The sequence below is a fragment of the Camelus ferus genome, unplaced genomic scaffold, assembly GCF_009834535.1.
Source record: "Camelus ferus isolate YT-003-E unplaced genomic scaffold, BCGSAC_Cfer_1.0 contig298, whole genome shotgun sequence".
Taxonomy (NCBI): Eukaryota; Metazoa; Chordata; class Mammalia; order Artiodactyla; family Camelidae; genus Camelus; species Camelus ferus.
This window is the reverse complement of record NW_022588414.1, coordinates 1260464-1281827: the sequence shown is the minus strand read 5'-3', so window position 1 is coordinate 1281827 and position 21364 is coordinate 1260464. Positions and strand designations below refer to the sequence as shown.

The following is a 21364-nucleotide window of genomic DNA, read 5'->3' as shown; positions in this document are numbered from 1 at the left end:
CACCCCCAGTGCATTCCTGCATCTCTTCATAATCGTGGTCTTTCTGAAATGTCCTCCCCTCTGCCTTATGCACATATATCTGAATTCTACCCTCAAAGTCAGGTCACCCCTAACACATTCCCCAGTCCTCCAGGCTGACACATCATCTCCTATACACTCCTTACTCTAGTCTATAACTTATTCCAACTGTACCACAAAACTTAAGGGCATTTCTTATACCACTTCTTTCTATTCTAGCACCTTCTACCCAGCCCCTACCCTCATTCATGACAATGGCCAGAGTAGCATTTTTCTGATGCAGAGGCTCAGCTAATTCTTCTGAGTCAAAGACACATAATAGCAATGATGCAGGAAAGCTGAAAGCAAACTATTAACAATGTGAGGGCAATTTGGACCAAATAAGACTTTTGAGAAGCTAAATTTTTTTTTCTTTAAAATTTCTGAGGATTTAGAATCCAAGATGCTGGTACAGAATTGTTTTCTTCCAGCAAAAACAGTGAAGAGTTTGCCTGAGACATCATGCTTTTCTAATGTGACCCCAAATGTGTCTGCTCACCCCATGACAGTTCACTGCAAATGCCTGTTCTTTTGTCTGTCCACAAGAGTGGCTCCTCGAAAGCAAAGACGTGTCCATTTCTGATCTCTACATGTTAGTAGCCCATGTACAAGGAACTCAGTCAATGATTGACCTAGCACCATGATTATCTAAAGCAAACACAATTAAAGAATAACCTTTACTAGGCACATAAATGTCAAGTAAACCTAATTCATGACTGAAATTTCAAATGAGACACAGGACCAAAATTCTAAAGACTATGTTTATATAAGTATTAATTACAAAAGTGAACACACAAAAAAAAGTCAAGAGAAACTTTCTGTGAACAAATGTGTGTGCATGTGAGTGGTTTTTATGTATCAGACAACATTGCTAGAAGAAACCATCATTTGTAGGGGGAAAATGAGGGGATGGTGGGGGATTTTCTAATTTCTACCCTTCTGTATTGCTTTTTTTAAACTATAAAATATGTATAACTTTCAAATTAACTCCTCCCCACACAAAGTGATGGAAATGTTAGCTATCTTGATTGTGGTGGTGGATTCATGGATGCATACAGCTATCAAAATTCATCAGATTGTACATTTGAAATATGTGTAGTTTACTGAATGGAACCATACCACAATAAAAGTGTTTAAAAAAAAAAAAACTCCCCATACAAGCCCAAAGACTAGTCTAATGGCAGTTAAAATGTTTTTTAATGTGTAGGTCGTCTACCACTAGAGTAAACTAAAGAAATTTTAGACTTAAGAGCTGAGTGTGATAGAAAACATAGACAGGTTTTGGATGTCCAGTGGGGAGATTTTGTTTTTGTGGCTTAATGTCTGTGTAACAGTGGACACACTCCTTCTTTCCTTTGTATTTCCTAATTTAAATTCTTTCATCTACTTGTCCAACACTCCTATACATTTAAGGATAGAATTACCCAAAGGAGTAATCCATCCTTCCAAGTAGTGAAAAGAGATGGTCCAAGAGAGCAATAAGAGAAGCTTCTCAGATATTCAGTGAGAAAGAAACAACCCTTCCTCCTCCACAGTGACTTGAACTAAAATGCACGTTATAAGGAAAGGGCTCAGTCCTCAGAACAGAAGGCGTACATTGAAAAATGTCCAGGCATCTCACATCTACTCCCGTTCCTTTTATCAAGGTAAAGAAATCTGGCATCTGTGGGAAGTTTTAAACCACATGACATCAACCCCTTGGGGGCCATGATCTCATCTTCATACACGAAACTCCTAAGATAATCTAGAAAATAGGAGCTTCTTAGTGACCGTTAGTTCAGTGAATGACATTTCCTCTAACAGTACACACTTGTAGAAGTCAACAGAATGACACAGCTCTGGTAAGCAAGGAAAGAATTCTGGACCCACTAGATTTCCATTTTCACTTAAAAAATATATTTAAAAACACAAATGATAAAGACCACCTTGATGAAATGACTCTGAATCCAGTTTGATTTGATACTAGTTCAGGGACCATCTCCTGAGGTTCTCTGATGAGCTGCAGGAATTTGATGTGGTGCCTTTAAAAAAAAATAGGGTGGAAGTGGCCACAGATAACAGGCGTGGGAAATCCTCAGTTCTGTTCTACTTCCTTCAGGCCAGGAGAGAGTTGTGTCTACACCTTGACACAGATACATTTCCATATCTCTGTGGCTGATGAGGCAAACATTTTTTATCCTCCCAATAATCAAGACTCATCTTTGTACCTTGCAGAATTTCTGGAACACCTCCTCTGGGTCTTGTCAGCTCACCACATTGCAAAGATGAGAAGAGAGTTGCTTTTCCTACCATTCCTGCCATCTGGAAGACCCTCTTTGTTTCATTCTTCCCCATAAATAGTCCATCTGTGCTCAAATCTCATGGTGAAATGCATCCTTGATCTTTTGCTTCCACCTCTTAATTTATCCTCCTTCAGTTCCTGCCCTAAGATTTAATTTTTCTGTATCAAGCTCTTGTTTTCCATATTTTGCTATGCTGGCTGCATCTTTCTGGTTAATTATTATGGGGGAAAATTTTAGGACCAATCTCCTTGAAACAAAGTTACGGTTTTGACTACAACTAAGCCTCTCACAACCTTCATATAAAAGCAGTAAACCACAAGATACACTTCAAATTTTTACCAGCAGTTATTTTAAAGGAAGAAGGGGAGGAAGAAGATATTTTTAGAAAGCTTTCCAGATTTATAGAAGCTTTAAATGTATTAAAGCCAGATAATTAATTCCAAACAGCTTTAATACTTCCCCCACTTCTAGACCAAACCAGGTGACAAAATTAAAAAAGGAAAGGAAAGAAGGGAGGGAGGGAGGGAGAGAGAGAGAGAGAGAGAAGGTAGGAAGGAAGGGAGGAAGGAAGGAAGGAAGGAAGGAAGGAAGGAAGGAAGGAAGGAAGGAAGGAAAAGAAGAGAAGAGAAGAGATGAGAAGAGAAGAGAAGAGAAGAGAAGAGAAGAGAAGAGAAGAGAAGAGAAGAGAAGAGAAGAGAGAAGAGAAGAGAAGGGAAGAGAAGAGAAGAGAAGAGAAAAGAACATAAGTTGCCAAATGGCAGCGCACCTACCTGAGGGTAAGGGGAAGTCCTGGACTTTGACTTGGAGCTGGAGAGCCTGGACTTGGCCCCCTTCCTGTTGTCAGTCATGGCAGGGGTGGAGCTGCTTGCATAGGAGAAGGCTGGCTTGGAGGCGGAGATCTGATCCAGGGACAGCTGCAGCCCTTTGTATTCCGTGTCCCTGCAGGGTGGGAAGATACAGCCCTTAATCAGCCAGTGTAGGAAACAAACATGCAGGTTCTCTCCCTAGAAATGACAGTCACCCGTATTTGAAAAGGAAGCAAGCCAAAGTCAGCCATATAACTGGTTTTCCACCTTGGTTATTTTAGAAGTGCCTAATATTTAACTGGTGTGTGTGGATGTGGCTTCCACGTGTACCATGACAAATTATATGATAGGTTCATGAAGATGTCTTGATTTTAAAATACTTTTTCATTATTTTTGTATAAGTAGAAAATAAACCTGTAATCCAAGTTCTCTGAGCTTTGTGTCCTCACTGGTGAGATATGGATTATAACATCTACTCTAAAGACTTTCTGTGTGGGGTGAGCTCAGCAGACAACTGACCATCTGATGCTATCTGATTATTGGCAAGAAGAATGTCTTCCATCAGCTGTTCCAAGCTCAGTCATTTTGGTCAACATTCCAAATATTCGTCTGGCTAGCAAACTAGTGTATCCAGGCTTATAAGTGGTTAAAAATCCCTTTCAGCAGGCTAACTAATTCAGTTACCTTAGGGTACACGTTCCCCCCAAGCTCCTTCTACTCCATCATTCAATAAATATCATTAAGCTCCTAATATATACCAGACTTTGTGTCATGTGGAGATGAAAGGGTAAATGAGACGTCCACAGCCTCTGCCCTTGTGCAGATTACAGTCTACTGGGGAGAAGAAACAATAAACAAATAAGCGTAATAACTGCAGGCTGGGATATGACATGGATAAAGAGTGTGTCTCAGAGATTCGCCACCAAGGCATTGCTGCAGGTATGCAGGGACTCAAGATGACAGCGTGGCCCTGCCCACAGCTACCACCTCAGCCTGCTTCCAGGCAGCAGGGAGTCTCATCTGACTCCTCAGTTTTCATAAGAGGATATCAACTCTTCCCACTGGCAGCCAAAATAAAATGTTTCAGAGCCTTCTTTATGAGGACTCGTGGGAGAATTTTCTCTCAGGTTCCAGAACTAGCTGGGCTGCGCCTGGGCAATTGATTTCTTTTTATCTCACGAGCCCCGTGAATCATTTCACTCATCACGTTTCCCTCTTTGCACTGAAGTCAAAAAGCCCAGAGCCCCACGTCCGATGCGTAACCAGCTCTAGCAAGCACACGAGTCCTCGCGGCGGGCGTTTTCTGCAACAAATACCTCTGCTTCCTTTATTTTTCTTATCTTATTTTTCCTTTTGCTAACGGGTTCACCTTTTAAAACATTTTACATGCATTTTCAATCTCTTTGGATTAAGATAGGCATATTAAATGTAATCAATTGATAAAATTATATATGTAAAAGTGACTGGCAGATTTCCGCAGATCGGCAAATATTCATTTACCTTGTTTTCCTTTTCCCTAGCTCTTCTTCTACAGAGAGATCAGTCAAGAGCAAAAGTATAATTCAAGCAAGAAGTTCCTCCTCAAGTGACCAGGAATAGAAACCAGCTAAAACCAGTCCAATAATATCACTGCCACAAACTGCAGTGTAGAGACAGATGTCATCAGATTACAGTGGCTTCATATCAAATAGTCCATCTACTCAGTGCAAGTTAAAAAAAAAATTCTCCTATGTGAGTAACAAAAATTTAGAAGGTAGGCATGCAGTTTGTCTTTCAGGCTGGGAGAGTCTGGTCACATGGCTGGTCCGCTCTACTGTGTCAATCACTTCCAAGGACAAGACACAGCACAGACTCGAGCACTCCTCGATCAGAAACTCAGTGCCCTCCAAAATGTAGCTCCTATCTATTTTTCTGGCAATAACTCAGAATTTTCCTTCATCAGCACCTCACTTCATTCAAAATAGTTCTCACTGGACTGACCTTGTATTTTCCTGATTTTGTTCCTCCTCCAACACGTACTTATAAAACTCCTCTTATAAAGAACTATCTCAAATCCCACTCAGCTCTAGGAAGCCTTTCCCAATGGTTAAACCCATCCATTCCTTCAATAAGTATTTACTGAGTGTCTCTGTGGAGGCCCTGGGGAGACATCAACGAACAGAAGGACCAAGTCTCTACCTTCATGACCAAGGCACCAGAGCCAGTTCCTGAGAGAAGTAGGGAGGGGACTGGAAGCTTATCTCTTTCCTCCTCTCATCTTATTTTTCAAGTGATTATGTCATATCTTTCCCAGTGGATTCTATGTTCCTAGAAGACTAGAGTCAAGAGATACTCTCTCCTATTCCAATGGCATTTTGTATAATATTTCACACAGATGGAAGAGGAAGAAGGTAAGGATGCAACCAGGAAAGGATTGCTTCCTTCTATGACTACTAATAATTCATGACCCAGCAGCCTTTCTCTGTGAGAAAAGACCCCTGTGGGCTGGGGGTCCCCTGACCCACCTGGCCCTGAGGTCGCATGCATGTGACAGTGAGCAAGCTGCACCCAACCAAGAGGGAGAGCCCCCATCCTTGGGCATCTTCTGTTTCAAATGTACTTCTGTCCACTGGGCAGCAGAGTATCTATATAGGCCCTGACAGAAAAAGTCATGTACCCCTGAAAACACAGCCCAATAATTTTTGTAAACTCATTCTTGATGTAACATTTCAGCACAGAGACTTCATGGCTGCAAGCAGAGCGTAAACAAGGATTCACTTTTCTCTTGCACACTGTCAGACCCCAGAGTACGCATCTCAACGACTGAAAAAGTCCCTCCAAAATGTTTGCATAGTTTCCAATGATAGAAATACTCCAAATTAAATAGGCTTAAAATTTTAAAGCCAATAGATGATTTTAAATTCTACATATTCATATGAAAAAGCCAATAAATATAAGAAGAGTTATAAAAATACTTTTGATACACCAATAACAATATTAATATTTTGGTGCACACCAAAAAATACAGAAAAGAATCCACCAAAGTTGAGCAGAAGACCACAAAGTCGGGTAGATCACAGTTTGAGCCCCTGACTGTGTGACAACCTGTCTAGACTTCAGTTTCCTCTTTGAAACTCATAGGGATATGCTGAGATCCAGATGACATATTATATGAAAAACTCACAGCGTGATGCGTAGAAGAACATAGTAAATGCTCGATAAACAGGATTATTTCTTAACGTCCACGCTCTGTGGCACTTTTTGGCACCTGAATGCCCCAGAACAATAGTTTCACTTTGGTAGCAACTGTAATACATTTCATTACAAACAACTGCCATGCTTATTTCTTTCCTTTCTACCCCAAACACATCTTAATTTGCTCTGTTCCTTTTTAGCCTATAAACTCTATTGTGGTGTGGCCAAAATATCTATTAAAGGTAAGTTCTTTATTGCTAAGTTGGCAAACAAAGACCTTGGAGCAACATAGACCCGGAACTCTGAGAGGAGCTCAGCCTTCCTGTTTCTCTGTTCAAGACTCTAACAGCTCAAAAGATGTGTTAGGATGAAAAGCACAATAAAAAATATATATATATCCACTTAAAGACATTTCAAGTACGGTTGATGTGCTGCCAAGAGCAATTCTGAATGGTGGATTCATGAGAACAAAGCATTTGTTTTACTTTTTGAATTCTATTAAATGGAGTACTTCATTTGTGTAGATTAAAGGTCTAGATGCTGATGGGAATCACGTTACAAGTTCTATTCCCCTCCTCCGAACTCAGACACAAAGAAGAGTCTGGCTCTACCTCTCCTCCTCCCCCAGGGAGGCACATTCTGGTATCACACACGCATCCTGCAAGTTAAGTGTGTGCCTGGTAAATCTGTTCAATGCTTCCCTGCCGAGCAGGACAAAATTAAATACTTGCTTGCACAGAACTTAGATTCTGAAATGAGTATGGTGAGGAACTTGAGTTGGCTGACTGTAATAAAGGAAGGACTCAGGCCTGCTCACATTTGCTTGAGAAGAGCCATCTAGACCATGGTCAGGACTCTGTAGGTAACCCTCTCAAGGGCACTCACACTATTCTCCCAGATATGATTCTCAGATGGAAAGAACCATGGCATACGCCAGTTGGCATATTTTTCAAAATGGCTATGATACCAATTTACACTTTTTTCTCCCTTTAATGACTTGAACCAGAACTGAGGACATCCTCAGGTACCTTAGCTCTGAAAGCGATGTGAAACGGGTAATTTGCAGTCACTAGGACTTGCAGCTTGTCAGTCTCACCCGTATTTGCACAGACCAGAGTAATCCTCTTATTCCATTATGGACAGTCAGAAATCATTCAATTTGCAGAATTAACCATCTGAGTCTACTCTAAACTTTATAATAGTCATGTACATATTTGGAGTTACTCAAATTCCAATAGAATAAAAGGGGCTATTTTTGCGTCATTGGCCTTCTCAGCCTTTCCTTAAGCAATAGTCCACGACCACTCACAAGGTAAATGCCAGCTTGCCACAGGGGAAGCTCCGTGTGATGCCAGTGCAAAGCAAAAGTGTCTTCACCGCTGAAAGGTACTGTCAGCTTCCGAGAAATGCGTTAATATCATGCCTATCATTTCGACTGGGAGATGGCGTCAGTGGTGCGGACAGCAGCACCAACAAAGTACAACCTTCAAGACAACTGGAATGAGTGCACAGAGAAGCAATCAACAGTATTTGACCAGTTGAGTCAAGATTCTTTGTAAGAATTCTCCTCTTCAACTCCACCACACTCTATTCTGCTCCTGTTTTAGACCACTGAATTTTTGCTTCTGTCACGTCAATTTTGAAGCTGGCCATTCTAGAGTGATGATTTTATGTTATGTGGCAATTCTTAAAAGATGTTGCCAGATTTCCCAATTGAGTTATTTTTTTTTTAAACAGATGAGGGTGATCAAATTACTGGGGGAAACGTGGACACAAAGACATACAATTGATTTGGCTCCAAAGGTGCAGACTGAACTAAGCAGAGGATTGCATTAAACCGTGGTCGGATTAAGTGGGAATGACTGTGCCTTACACTAAACTTTTTAATTGGATTCTAGAGTCACTGTTACATGAAGTGTATGACCTTCTTTACATTCTGGCAGAGTTACTGCTTGGCCACCGGGTAAACCTCCTCAGCAGAGAGACCTACTTTATGTTTCATTTTCAGGCTCCCACGGAGCCCAGCAGAGATGGTTGATAAGGATTCCATACTGAGGGGCTCACCGACTAAGACAATCTGCTGGGAAATTAGGCTAAGTCACCCTTGGAAATGTAATCGTCTCATTCTAATAAGTGGATTTGTGTTTGCTCCTTGTGGTTTTCTCCATTTGATCTGGTGATTTTAATAGTTCCCCCAAAGTCTTGAGTTTTGCATAAACATTGCCTCTACCTAGAAACCTCTTTCTCCTCCATCTTGTAGGTTTCATCCAACATGCTATGGAGTGGATGGCCCCACAAGGGTAAGGGATGGCTTACCCTTCCCTTACGTGAGAGTAAATATTATGTGGTAGTGAATGAGGCTCACCATCACATTGTGATTTCAAGAAGGAAAGACAGGGGTGTAAATAACAGGCAAACAACAACAACCAAAAAGTAAGTCAAAAACTGCAAGTTGTTGGTAAGATGTGGCAAAACCAACCATCCTCACAACATGGATTGTGTAACACCTTCGTACAAACCCATGACACAAGTTGGAATGTAGCTAAACCCAGAACCGCCACCACTCTGCATCTGACTGTTTGCCTCCCTGCACTTGCCACTGTGATCTTTCCCTGCTCCCTCCCCCGAGCTCCTATACCAGTCACTGTCCCTTCCACCCATTTGGCACTTCTAATTTCTGTCTCACAGAGAGTGACATATCTTACAACAACCTCCTAAATTCCTTCTCTTCTCATAGTCTCTATTTACTGTGTGTCTAGCACAATATCGTACAGAGAGTAGAGGCTCACTTGCAAGAGATTAACAAAATAATTCTCATTGCAACAAACTTTCATTTCTCTTTCATCCAAATGACCAAAAATTCAAAAAAAAGGGCAAACTTTTCTACATAAATGGGAAATAAATATCTGCTAATTAAGCAAGTTTATGTGAGAGATTTCTAAATTCTTAGATTATAATTAGTAACGATCATTCCATAATTCTGAGATCTTAAATCAAAGAAACATATCATATGGTACCATTTTAGTGTTATATATATTAATTAAATGTACTTTCTTGTATCAAGTTATAATTCAGGCACAGCATATGCAATACTTAGGCAAACTAGAATACTAAATTAATTTCATCCTCAACCATTTGTTTGGAACCATTACAGTTGTATAGAAGGAGTGATGAGGAATAGTGCTTTAAACCCCCAGAGAAACACTTCTAGAAATCAATAATAAATGCAGTATCTCTGCAATTGAAAAAGTGAAAATGATGTAAATTATGCACAAATTGCTGAGAAACATTTTTAAAGGTTCAGCCTCCCTGGTAATAACCTATGTGAATTAAAGCAGCGATCAGATGTTATTTTTTGCCTTTCAGATTGGCAAAGATTTCTTAAATGACAATGAATCTTAATGAAGACAGGGTGAAATAAATGGGCATTTTAATATATTACTAGTAAGAGAGTAAACTAACAGTGTTTATCAGGAGTCTTAGGAGTGTTCGTACCTTAAATCAAGGAATTCCACTTCTAGGAATGTAATCATAGATCGATATCACAAGTCTATATATGAGGGTGCTGATCAGCCTAATTTCTTATATTTAATGTAAATAGGCAAATAGGAAGAACCAAAAACATAAGCATTACTTAATTATGGTATACCAATGTGATAAAAAATTATGCAGTCATTATTTTGTTTTTTACTCAGTGTGAAAAATACCATTGATAAAGTAAAAAAATCTCTCTTTTTTTAAATTAACATGTGCTGTATAGGCATGTTTATGCATGTAACATACGGGAGACAGAAAACTAAAATGTTAACAGTAGGTATCTGGAAAATAGATTAATGATGTTCCTTATCTTCTCTTTGTACCTCTCCACATTATCTTAATTTTTTCTACAAACATGTATGACTTTTACAATCAGAAAAATATTCCTTGAAAAAGAAACACTAATTGAGGGAAATTTCAGGCACTCCCACCTTTTAATGAAATGGCTCCTCAATTTCTTTTCTTTGTATTTCCTGGGTTTCTTCTTTGTGAACAATGTTGAGTTACAACAGAGAAAGCAACACTAAACTCTTTCCCCTTAGGTTCAACTTCTCATGTACAACAGTTATCATTTTTTATTGTCCAAGTGTCCTTATGCTCTCCTGGTGCCCATACATTTCATTTACTTTCTGATCTATTTTCCACCCTTCCTACCTTACAGAATTATCTGTCTCTGAAGGGTTTCAAGTGAACTACAGGACTTCACGGTTCCTTCTTTGGAGACTACAAGTTAAATTATTACTTATAATTGACAAAAAGAAAATCTTGCCATGTAGTTTCTTAAAACAATTTAGTTTCACGTGAGTTATAGATGGCATATTTGTCATAGTTTAAATAGCGTAAACCCTACTTTGGGGCCACATCTCTTGCTCTGAGGAACTTAATTTTTTAATGCTCAGAAATTCATTCTATATCTAGCTACTAATGTTTTAGGTGTGTTTGTGAATCTTCCTAGTCTCAGTTTCAAATTCTATTTATCTTACAGCTGTTCTGTTTCTTATTTTCTTGAGGTGGGGGATAGGGGATGAAATGTTGGGCTTTAAAAGTTAGATCCGAACAAATTAAATGTAGAATGTGCTGCCTCTTTCATCAAAGGCATAAATAAAAAATTGTCAGTCTCCTCTCTCACAATCAGAACCCCAAATTTTAAGCCTACTTTGGAGGGAAAAAATAGCCAAATATAAAAAAAGAAAAAAACGACACTAATATCAACCAAGTTTTTCTTACTTTTTAAAATTTGCACAGATATAAAATAAAATGCACACATGTTACTCTAGTCCCCCCTCTTTACTATCTCTTCCCATTCTGTCTCACCTCCGCACCCTCTCTGTCCATCCCCCCCCACCTTCACTGTCACTTATTAAGCTGATGTTTTTCTGACATATGTTCTCTTTAGAACTCTTCCAATACCTAAGATAGATAAGTAATGGGGGACCCAATAACCTAACACCTTATATTCGGCTGGGGCTCTGTTCTCACAGGAATAGCTTTCTCACCTAGTCCTTCTGATCCTTACAAAGCTGATTCCCAAATCCTACAACTGTCCTCTGGCAGAGAGGGTGGCAACACCACATGAACTCCAGGAACAGAAAAGATATCTGTAATCACAAAGAAATAATCTTCCTACAACACTTATCCTTAAGATCACTGGGTTCCCAAATTCCCCAGAGAGTGTGGGGAGGCCCCACAGGCCAAACCTCACAGCACTGTTGGAGGCTCTGCCCTCTTCTACACAACACAAGGCACTGGCATTTCTGAGATAATTGATAAGCTGTACCTCAGGCTTTGAACTCCCTAGGAAAAGATGCAGTAAAAAATGACAGCATGATGCAGTGTTTTTAAATGCACAGGTCTTCATTTGTTTAACTTAAATATTTTAAAATATGTCTCTTAGCATTTATTAATGATTAAACCTCTTCTAGATAGTTAATCATTAACGGTTTCTTTACAGTTGCTGTGCAAACAGTTCACTCATACCTATGACATATCAAATCTCACAGACGTGTTCTTTAATTGGATTCATTTATTTCTAATCTCCTTAAGTCCTTACTACTGTAATGCTTAACTAAATATACATAAAACTCTATTATTTAAATAGCTAAAATTAATTTGTGATGTATTTTATGAAAAAAATCACAATTCAACAAATAATAATAATATTATTATTATTATTATTATTATTGTTATTATTATTATTATTATTATTATTATTATTATTATATTGCCTGGTAGATAAGTTGTGTTTAAACAAAATAAGTTCTTAATTGTTAGAGATTTTGGATTGCTCACTAAAATGCCAAATTTTTCATTGTTGCCATATTTGGAGTCAGAGAGCTTGTATAACATTATACAGAATACATAGTTATCAATAGAACCCATTACCAAAGACAGGATAGGCAGCTGCCTGCTTTTATTTTTTGTAGGGCTTGAGAAGTTTCTTTGGCCCCCATAAAGATATCTCAAGAATGGGCTACTGGTTGATGTGTAAAATTTACCATTAGACATTTATTTATTTGGCTTTAGACAGATAGCTCATAAAGGATGAAAGGGTAAGCCTTATCTATTATCCTTCATTGATTTCGTTTATCAGCTCCTTTCCCTAGAGTTGTGATTCTCAAATTTCAGCAAGCATCAAAAGCACCTGAAGAGTTTATTAAAACACAGCTTGATGGGCTCCATTCTTTAGAGTTTCCCATTTATAGGTGTAGGATGGAGCCCATAATTTGCAAATTTAACAAACTCCTGCATGGCACTGATGCTACCAGTCAGGGGACCATACTTTGAGAACTGGAGCAGTAGTCATCCGGGATGAGAAAAACTAAAAGAATCAGTTGAAAGAAAGGGTACCACAGAGAAGATGGAAAACCACTGAGAAGGAAAGTACCATTCCAAAGATAAAATTCGCACTTTCCCCAGGGCCTGTCCTGACTGCGTGTGTATCACCAAACTACTCCCTTCCCCACCAGTGACTGTTTGCCTCCTTTCACCCTCCTCTTGGGCACTTCCTGTTCCTGCAGACCCTATAGCACTGGAGAGCTGGAGGGCTTGGTCTTCAGGCTACTTCTCCATTAACACACCCACCCTCTAGTGGTCTCACCCCCTCCGCTGGCTTTAAATTTAATATGCTGAAGCCCCCCAATCTCCAGCTCAGACCTCCCCACTCCAAGACACCACATCCAACTGCCTACCTGATGTGTCCACCCTGATGAATAATAGGCATCTCAAACTAAACAGGCCCACGCATAACCCTTCATTGCTGCCTTTCCTACAAATTGCTTCTTCCTGCCATTCACTCAAGTCACTCAGGCTAAAAACCTAGGTGCTATTCTTGACTCCTACTTTTTTCACAACTCACATCCAGTCCATCTGCAAACCCCATTGGTCTACCTTCAAAACAACCTGAATCTGATCCTTCACCACTACTTCCCTCTTTCGAGCCATGATCTTCCTTCATCTAGGCGATTACAATTATTTCCCAACTGGTCTCTCTGCTTCTTCCCATCACCTTCTCCAAAGCCTATTCTCCACATTAGCCAGATGATCCTTCCATAGCTTAAATTATTTCATGCCATACCCTTGCTCAAAACTCTCCAATGGCTTCCCAAAGCTTTCGAGATCCAACATATTCTGACTCTGCCTATTCTAGCATCATCTCCTCCTGCTCTTCTCCTCCGTTTCCCTGCTCCAGCCACAATGACCTCCTACTTTCATCAACTTATCAAGCTGGTTTCTACCTCAGGGCCTTTGCATTTGCTTCCCACTGCTGGAAATATTCTCCCTACAGGTCTCAGTATGGCTGCCTCCCTCCTTACATTTAATAGTCTTCAGAGAGGACTTCCTTTACCACTCCCATCTCTTTGTCCTACTTAATTTTTTTCCTTTTATTTCCTGGCATTATATGACATATTTATTTGTTTATAGGTATTATCTCTTTCTTCCCACTAAAACTTACGCTCCATGAGGGTAGGTACCTTGACTGTCTTAGTCATACCAGAGTCCTACACAGAGCTTGGCATGTAGTAGACACTGGGGAAATATTTGCTGAGTGAATGCAAGAACCAACCCCAGTTTTCAATAAAAAGGACTATGCTCTACAACATTTCTTACCATCCTCTTAATTATAACAACAGAAATTAAGCTGATTCTAATGATAGAAATTTGTTTATAATGAAGGTCCTATTGAGTCAACCAAGATAAGACACAAATAGAAAAGAGATTATGATATAAAATGCCATGTAGCGTCTCTAAATATTTTCCCCTGGTTTTCAATTAGCCCTCACAGTCAAATGCCACCCTGCACTTCGCTATTTCTTTAACTACTCTAATTGGAGGAATGAAATTGACACCCACTCTGCCCTCCCCTTTGTGGGCTTCATCCTTCCAACATTCCTGAGCTATAACCCTGCAGGAGCCCATTACCCAAATCCAGCACAACAAATACTCCACTTCGCCAGGGCTATAGTAAGATTTCAACAGCTAATAGAAATGCTGTGACTTCCAATGCTATTAGTCTCTTAATGGCTTATAAAAATTAAAACGAAAACACTTGTGTTGCAATTGGTTAGTTCTGGAATAAAAAAAAAATAGCTGCTCTTTTCCTGGCATATATTTAGACACCAATATCAATTAATGGGAGTGTTGAAAGAAGTAAATCTCGTGGGTGCTTACCTTCAGCCACCAGAACACATGACAGTCACCACAGGTGCAGAGAGTGAAATGAATGACTACAGAGCAGCAGCAGGCCATAAACCCCTAAAAATGCTCCGAACCCAGGATTCTATTTTTGTCATGGTTTTCAGTCACAGGAGGAGACAGCCAGCACATTCTCAGATTGCATTACCAGAGAATGTTGCTGTTCTCAGAGAGATGTAAAAAGTGGCAAGGGACTTGGGTTTAAAAGTACAAACACAGAGAGAATCCCACCTTAATGGGTACCATTATGACATCCAGTTCAACATAATGAGGCTATTTCCACGGTCTGGCCAGCAGCCCATATTAGCATGGCTTTACTGATGTGGATACAACAAATTCTGTTTGAACAAGAAATCCTCGGGAAAAAAAAAAAGGAGAGTGAGCCTTTCACAAGCTCTGTCTACTCAGCAATCAATCAAAGGAAAGATACCCTAGTAAAGACAGCAGCTCACATTTGAATCCTGGTAAAAATAATAATAAATGAAATAATGGTCTATGCGTGATGCTTATGGATTGCAGATTTGTGAACACGTTGTAACCATTGATGCTTAAACTGGTGAAGGGGAGATGAGCTGAGGCCTGATGGGTGGGCATAACGGCTCGGCAGCTGACTAGTTCTGAGTACAGCCAGACTGTGAAGCAATGGAGACCTCACACTGTAATATCCATAGCCCTTTGCAAAATCTCTGCAAAACATCCTATTCCTGAGCAATAGGTGGAATCAAATGAAATTGCCAATTATGGACTGTTTTAACGCACAGAAACAGCAATTTCATATGGTTCACCCTGGTACAATATTACCAGCTTAACGACAGCGCGTCAAAGAGGAAATCAGGTAGGCTCTGGAGTCTGGGCTCTGGATTGGCATGCCCATTTATTAGCTGTATTGGCAAAGTCACTTGGGCTTTCTGAGCCTGTGACACAAAGTAGCCACCCCTCTAATGTGAGTCCTTCTTCTGCCCCAACCTTTCTAAGTACAGCAATGAATGGAACGCCTTCCCACTCCACCTCCAGCTGGGAGCTGACAGTCATCATCCAGTCTGTCCAGGGCAAGGCAGCAGCAGGGCCAGGGGGTTACCCCTTACAAGAGAAAAGTTTAAAATATTATAAAAATCTAAAACAATTAGCAACATTTTCTAAAAATGTAATAAATTTGCAAAGACTATTTTGACTCTAGAGTGAGTCTTCAATTGAAAATTTGCGGAGATTCATAATCCTATTAGAGGTCAGTCCCACCAAATATTCAAAAATCCCATTCAAAGCAGAACAAAGATCAGCTCAACATTGTTCCAACAGGACAAAAATTAACTTGGACACAACTGCTCTCTCTGGCCGAGATAATGAGATACACAGGACCTGCCCTGGATAATGTCCTTGTGAGAATTAGAGTTGGACTTCTTGGCTTGCAGCCAGTTACCTTACTGCCAATCATGATCTCCCTGTGCACACACACACACACACACACACACACACACACACACACACCCTCTCTCCAGGGACCCAGCTCCTCCCACTGCCTCCACTCCCTCCCCACCATCTAACCAGAGGGGAGTCTGACCACCCCTACAAGCTTATTCCCTGGGAGTGGCCCCAACACTCTCAGGGTAGTTTAGACCCTCTTCTTTCTAACTGTAGATGGAAGCACTTCCGTCCAGGAAGAAATCTCAGTCATTAGCAAGCCCATGGGGAAATCAAGCCAGGCTACAGCATGGACCTGTGCTTATTTCTTCTTTTTCTTGCAGATACTGTCTTGTCCGTTTTGATGTCCCCAGAACCTGGCCCAGTGCCCGATGCATCATAGGTGCTCAATAAATCTTTCATGAATGTTTAAAGACCTACCAGCACTAACCAGCTGAAGGAGGGTCTCACAATGCTTTCCAGATGCATCAGAATATTTGGCGACTTCTCATTCTTGGGCAACCCTGGGCCTTCGTAAGACTTGTGCTTTCTCTCTTTCAGCTCAAAGACTTACAGACTTGTATTCTGTGTTTACCAGCAGGCCAAAAATTCTTTTATTTAATTTCACTGAAATAATCACCCTGATAATTCCCATTTATTCCATGTTACTTTATAATCAGGCACAGTGCCAAAAAACCTCACACATTATCTCAATTAATGTTCACAACTCTATGAGGTAGATAGAATTATCACCTGAATTTTCGGATTTAAAGAAGTAGAGATGATGAAGCTAAGCAATTTGCCCACAGTCCCAGAGCTAGTCAGTGACAGCACTGAGATTTGAATAGGCAATAGACCCAGAGCCCAAGGCCTTAACTAGTATGCTGTGTTGCATAAAATGTCGTGATATCTCACTTCATAGCACATTTTTCAAATACCTTGTAATGCATCCCTATGGTTATAAGGGTTTGAAACACCTAAGTAAGAAGCCTAGGGGAGATACTGCATCGTATTCTAACAGCAGGATTGGGATGTCAAATGCAACATTGGGAGAACTCCTAGTCCTGCAAATCTGGAGCTAGCCATAGAGGTTCTCTGCACCTCCCTCACCTCCAATCTGCTGCTGTTTGTCATCCTAATATATATCTCACATTAGCTTTCTACAAGTAATTGAAAAAATATAACCATTATAGATGTGGTACCACCATGTATTCATTTTAATAAGATTTTATGTTCAACTCAAAATACTGACATCCCTTAAAATTTGAAAAACTGTGCTTAGATGCTAATATTTACATATTTATTACCAAAGTCAGATGAATGTGTTGAATGTGTTGAAGATACACCAGTACCAACTCAGGAAAGGTAAGAGCCTTAGGGAAAATAGTTCCCAAGCCTGATAGAACATGCTCAGTTCCAAGGTAGAGACAGAAAGAAACTCAGCTTTGACGAGAGCAGTGAGACAAGCATAGCTGAATTTGAAAAGTGATACAAACTGTGTCACAGGGACACTTACTGAGAAAGAACAATGGGACCAATGTGCAGAAGTCACTGCTTCGTATCAAAAGACCCCAGCTCTGCTTCCAACCCTTAAAATTCTACTCCTTCCCTGATAGCTCCACCCTCACTCCAAGCTCCTCTGAATTCTGTGCCCTTAGCAACTAGTGCAAGTGTACCACAGCATTTCAAACTGGGCTGATCTGAGTTCTTAAGTATTTCAATGAAGTGCTTTTACTTTGCCAACTGAACTGTTAACTACTTAAGAGATGCCAAGACTTCTGCTTCAAGTATGCAGGCAATAAATCATTGCAATCTGCCATACTCCGTAAAATGCTGGTGATATGGCCATACCCATCCCTGTGGAGTCATGGGGAACGTACAAAAGGCTCCGCTGAACACATCAAGAGTGCTAGTGTTGCACGCCTTTGTCACTTTGATTCATCATTACTGACATTGGTAAAATTGACAAAATACTAGTTTGAACTAAATTAACCTTAGAAATTTGATGAAAGCTTAGTTTCTTAGAATACTCATTCTCCCTGTAAAACACCATTCCACCATGTAGGGCACCTTCCACCTTGCCTGGCACAAATAAGGTACTCGGTAAATGATGGCTTACCTCCATCCAAGCAGAAATCTCAGCTCCCTCTAGAATTTACAATGACAGCAGTGAAAAACAGGGTGCACTTAACCAAACTATAGAAGCCACCACACACGAAAAGCACAATGCTTGGAGGAATGTGTATGGAAGGCTGTGGAAGGGAAAGAAAATAAACACTTAAATTTGTGGATTTGAGAATTTTGAAATCCAACTTAAAGAGGGGATTATTCATCTCCTTCCAAAGTGTTTCAGTTGATGTCACATAATTGGCAGGAGCTAATACCAAGAGTTAAGATATTCTGAGCATCTGCTTTCTGCCAGGTACTGTGATATATATACATACATACATACACACACACATTGTCTCATTTAATCCTCCTCAGTCTTTAAAAAGTATACACAAATGTCTCCATTTCGTGGATGGGAAAACAGAGGGTCAAAGGAGTAGAACTGTGCTCAAAGTCTCACAGCTATTATGCAGCGGAGCATATTCGAACCCAGGTCCATCTGGCACCAAAGCCCACGCCTTTTCCTTGCAGGTTGCTTTGAATAATACTTTGTGCTTTTATAAAACAAAATCATGATCCAAGTGCAATATAACTTTCCAGAGTCAAAGTCACAGATGGTAAACAGATGGCCCGGACTCAGCCAGACCCCAAACATTGTCAATGCCCAACCAAAGCAAGTTCTCCTTTCATGGCCCTTAGCCCTGCCCTCACCATGGACCACCTCTCTCCCCTGCCAGTTCCCTGGACCTCAGGATGCCTGAGACAGGGGAAAGGAGGTATGGAAGTGACTCCTTCAAAAAAGGCAGGATGTTAAATTCCTCCATGCATAGGCACTCGGGTATTTTCAGGTTCCATCTAAACTCCAGCTAATCCTTTCTGCATGATGGCTTAAAAACAGACACCAGTACTTCAACCCAAATGAATTTTCTATCACCACCTGCTCATCTGGAAAGATGTCACAAGCCAATGAGAACAGAAAACAGAGAGGAAAGCACTGGATAAAGGGAAAGAAGTAGCAGCTTTTTACTAAATTATCGAGATAAGCATAACCCACCCCACCCACCAACCCACACACATCTTGTACCAAATATAACACTGTTTGCTGCATGACTACAATAAGTCAGAAAACAAACAAAAAATATTTCTCAGGAATTCCAGTAATGCCTCCTTTGAATTTCTCCATCTATTCACAATAATGTGGATGGATCCCTGCCCTCAAATGCAATGATCCATGTTTTTCCATGATGTGACTCATCGATCAGAACCCTTTCCCTCCCCACAGCCAGAGAAGAGTGGTCAGGCTAGTCATTTAGAAAACACCAAGTGATCTCTACCCAGGAAGTGAAGGGGAGGTCCTGGGAGTCAGTGCCCTCCAGGTCAAGGCAACAAAAAAGAAGTGGAAGTCAAAGAAGCCTGCGAAGGGGACGCAGCCAGGCAGCAGCAGTGCCAAAGGGCCAGAGGATGACACACTTGCCCAGAGCATGCTGGGAAGCTCTCCATCCCCAGCCTCTGAACAGTCCCAGGGGACAACATTTTCTGCCATTCTCCTTCAAAAGTAGAAAAGGCCCAACGCCACACCCCACCCCCACCAATACACAAACACACACACACACAGAAACACACACACCGCCTAGGATACAGCCTGCTGTCACAGGAGGTAATTAGGTGCCTCATCTGATTTTAAAAAAAAGGGGGGGATGACTTCACTTGCCAATCCACCGACACTTGTTTTCACACTTGTTTAACAGGAACAAAATGTTAAATCTGATTGCAGAAATGAAATTATTAGTAATAGCAATATTGTATCTGTGTAACCTAAAGGCAAGCAATTCAGTAAGAAACTAAAATGTTGGCAAGCTACATTTTTTCTTAAAGACGAAAATGCCCTTGGTGAGGGGGAAGATACACTCTTAACTGAGTGTCACTGAGAAGGTAGCACTGCTAGTTTAACCCCCTAAATTGTCCATATCTGTGCAAACTGGTAAAGCAGCAACACAGAGGCAGCGTGTTAACGTTGTACCATGAGATCAGGTGAACACCTAACCAGAAGCTGGGTGGGCTGAACACTGCACACCTTACTCAGTGAAATCCATTCCTCTCTCCCAGACATTTTCTCCCCTACAACCACCCCCGACCACTCCTCGTATACAGGGAACACAGGGAAGACAGTCAACACTCCAGGCTGCACCCCTGGCTTCGCCACTTCCTCGGCAGATCTGACCTCAGCTTCCTCACCTAGATCATGGGCAGTGTGATCCCCACCCCAACCACTGTACAGCGCTGTCAACACAGCAGGTTGGTAATGAATGTAACAGCACTGAAATATGTATTCAGCAAGGGGGGGAAATGTTGAGTATTAGTGATGAATTCAAAACTAAATGCAGACCATTTTAATTTAAAAAATTACAATAAGTGAAAAGCGTATGAAGGTTAAGATTATTTGAGTACTGGCATCATGTACTGTAGAACAGACTAAATCTCCCAGCTCTTTTCTTTAATAAAGTGTTTTGATAGTTATAAAATTACTATTAATTACTATTAGTTTTGGTTGTTATAAATTACTATCTATAAAAACGTGTCTTCAATTTGTTTCTATGATTATTCAGTTACATAAAAGATCAGTTGGGGCTGAAAAGGACAGTTGGGGCTTTGATGCTTAATGTTATCATCAGCATAATTAAACACAATTAAGGATCAAATCTAATTTATGGGTATATGCTGGTGCATGATTATCATTTTTAAGGATCAAAAACATTAAATCTATGCAACAAGTGCTCCATAGATCTGAGGCACATGAGAGTAGATGATTTTATATTTTGGTGTAGCTTACTTCATTTGATATTATTTGTAATATAAAAGGGTGGTTTTGCCAACCAGAAAAACAAAGTCCATTTTATAACTACACATATTATTGGTCAAGTTTTTAAAAAGCATTTTCTAAAATTTCCTCATAGTAATAACATCACTGGCCTTTAAATTAATTATACATTTTTAAGTTAATCACTCAGAGTAACTCAGCACTATTCACGTACTTGAAAGCGCAAACTAATATGAGCATTTTGTAATGTTTGCTGCTTTATAGTAAGGATATGTGAGGCGTCTATTCACAGACTATAGTAACACTTAAAAACCCTTTCTAATTGAGAGAACTACAATGGTTTTATGCAAAGAAGAACAAAAATTAAGGGACCTGCAATAATTAAAATGTAGAGACTCCTTTTTTTTTTTCTTTTGCATGAAGGAAGTATGTCTCCTTTGATATTTGCCCTAACTTTTCTGCAAATTGCAAGGGTTATTCAGTAGATAGCA

General features: G+C 40.2%; 1 protein-coding gene across 3 annotated transcripts in view; it reads right to left on the bottom strand.

Annotated features, from left to right (window-relative positions):
• SIM1 (SIM bHLH transcription factor 1) overlaps positions 1-21364 on the bottom strand; it is a 64815-nt gene that overhangs the window by 21502 nt on the left and 21949 nt on the right. For all 3 annotated transcript variants that reach the window (XM_006186409.3, XM_032476212.1, XM_032476213.1), the window contains one exon: positions 3110-3278. In XM_006186409.3, coding sequence (XP_006186471.1) covers positions 3110-3278 — 169 coding nt within the window. The remainder of the gene's footprint in view (positions 1-3109; positions 3279-21364) is intronic.